The sequence below is a fragment of the Formica exsecta genome, unplaced genomic scaffold, assembly GCF_003651465.1.
Source record: "Formica exsecta isolate Colony F162 unplaced genomic scaffold, ASM365146v1 scaffold735, whole genome shotgun sequence".
Classification (NCBI taxonomy): domain Eukaryota; kingdom Metazoa; phylum Arthropoda; class Insecta; order Hymenoptera; family Formicidae; genus Formica; species Formica exsecta.
In genome coordinates this window covers 29,814-31,575 of record NW_021853501.1, presented here as the reverse complement: position 1 = coordinate 31,575, position 1,762 = coordinate 29,814, and the positions used below count along the sequence as shown (strand labels likewise).

General features: G+C 32.9%; 2 protein-coding genes across 4 annotated transcripts in view; both read right to left on the bottom strand.

Moving 5' to 3' along the window:
• LOC115243811 (EH domain-binding protein 1) overlaps positions 1-450 on the bottom strand; it is a 10,340-nt gene extending 9,890 nt beyond the window's left edge. Inside the window, exons 1-2 of one of the 2 annotated variants that reach the window (XM_029821052.1) lie at positions 110-450; positions 1-18 (exon numbers count right to left, since the gene is read on the bottom strand). The gene's annotated coding sequence lies outside the window, so the exon portion shown is untranslated. The other variant, XM_029821053.1, reaches the window with a different exon arrangement.
• Positions 451-701: 251 nt separating this feature from the next.
• The window catches only part of LOC115243816 (protein seele), a 3,204-nt gene continuing 2,143 nt past the window's right edge, over positions 702-1,762 (bottom strand). The window contains exons 1-4 of one of the 2 annotated variants that reach the window (XM_029821064.1): positions 1,710-1,762; positions 1,497-1,612; positions 1,195-1,401; positions 702-1,119 (exon numbers count right to left, since the gene is read on the bottom strand). In XM_029821064.1, the coding sequence (XP_029676924.1) occupies positions 883-1,119; positions 1,195-1,401; positions 1,497-1,598 (546 nt within the window). In that variant the 5' untranslated portion in view covers positions 1,599-1,612; positions 1,710-1,762 and the 3' untranslated portion in view covers positions 702-882. The remainder of the gene's footprint in view (positions 1,120-1,194; positions 1,402-1,496; positions 1,613-1,709) is intronic. The other variant, XM_029821065.1, reaches the window with a different exon arrangement.

Sequence of the window (1,762 nt, the reverse complement as noted above, 5' to 3'; positions counted from 1 at the left end):
CACGACGCTTCGTCATTTCTGCGAATCAGTCGGATCAGATTTAAGTGATAACGATAGGCGCGAATCACTGGTACCACTATTCGCTCCCGAGCGAACTGATCTAGTTTACCTCGGCAACGATCATATGTTCGATGGACGATCCTTCGCGATTCCGAACGCTCACGCGCGTTCTCGAACGGGCAAATGGACTGTCATTCTCGCGCGTACGTGCAATGCTCCGAGCGGAACATGCGTATACGCATGCACGCACACGCAACGATGCGTTGAAATATGTATTGGGATAAGCTACAACTGGATTCGCCTACAGAATTGCCTCTAAATATCGTCTCATCCCCTGCAACGAGTCAGACGAAACTCGCCAAACTTCACACTCTTGAAAAGACGAGACTGCTTTCAGCGCCATCTACTGTTTTATATGAGCAAATTAAAATTAGTCACGTGACTGCACGTGATGGCGGAGCAACGAGTCGCGCTAAATTTAAATCTATGTTATGTATATGTTTACTTGTGATATAATACAATAAATAATAATTCTGAACTTGTCGGATATTTAATACACTGCAAATATTTTAAATTTTTGCTGTATATGCGCGTGCATCGTGTGTGTGACCGATTTTATGTTAATATAGAGCATTTATTATAATTGATGTAAAATAAAAATATCAGTATAAAGTATTGGGTAATCATGATATAATACATACAGTTTAATAGTAAAATGTAAAATATTTATGTATTTCATGCACGGAATTGTTTACAAAACAAAAACCATTTAATTGGTTGACCATCTAATCTAATATCTTTGAGAATTTCTACATATTTTCTTAATTCACTTACACATATAAATAATATTTCCACACTTGCTCGAAATTGTTCTAAATGCATTTATAATTCATCTCTATCCTCGTCATAATCAGTATTAGTAATATCATGATTAGAATCACTCTCATGATTAGAATCTCTCTCATCATAATCATAATCATTATCATCATCATCATCATCAATGTAATTTTCGTTACAGATATTTGAAATCTCTGTGCAAAGCTTCTCTTTTTTATTGCGTATATCATTAACATATAATGATAATATATCTTCTTCAAATTCCTCAACTATAAATCTGCACTAAGAACATTAGCACAAATTAATGGATAAGAACATGTTTTAAATTAATATTCAAATATAATAAGCAGCACTCACGTAATGCTCTAGACTCTTATTTAAATCACCATCTTGAATTATGTCTACTTCCCCCATCCGAGGATTCATCATACCCGGTAAAGATATAAGATTTAATATTGTCAATTGATTGTTAGATTTCTTTCTTGCTCTCACATAGTCTGTCATTTTCTCACAGATATCATCCAACAAATCCAAGATGTATACTTCTGATCGGCTTAATGGAACCTTGAAAGAAATTTTATATTAATAAAATGAATATATAGAATAATTTACAAAATGTTATGATACACAAACAATTAAAATATTTAACATCTTCTTACCATTTTGTGTTTAGTATTTCCCTCAGCATCCATCCTATAACTACCTACTTCAATTAATTTGTTAGGATTGGCTTTGGATACTTCAACTTGTAATTCTTTCATAGCTGCCCTGCAAACTGAGAGACGCAACAATTATTTTTCTACTAATAACTTTGTAATTTTGAAATTATTAAAGAAAAAGTAAAATTATCATAAATTGCAATTTATTTTTACCTAAACATTTCAAATGCTTTAGATCGATTTCACTAGGCTATGCAAATACGCTT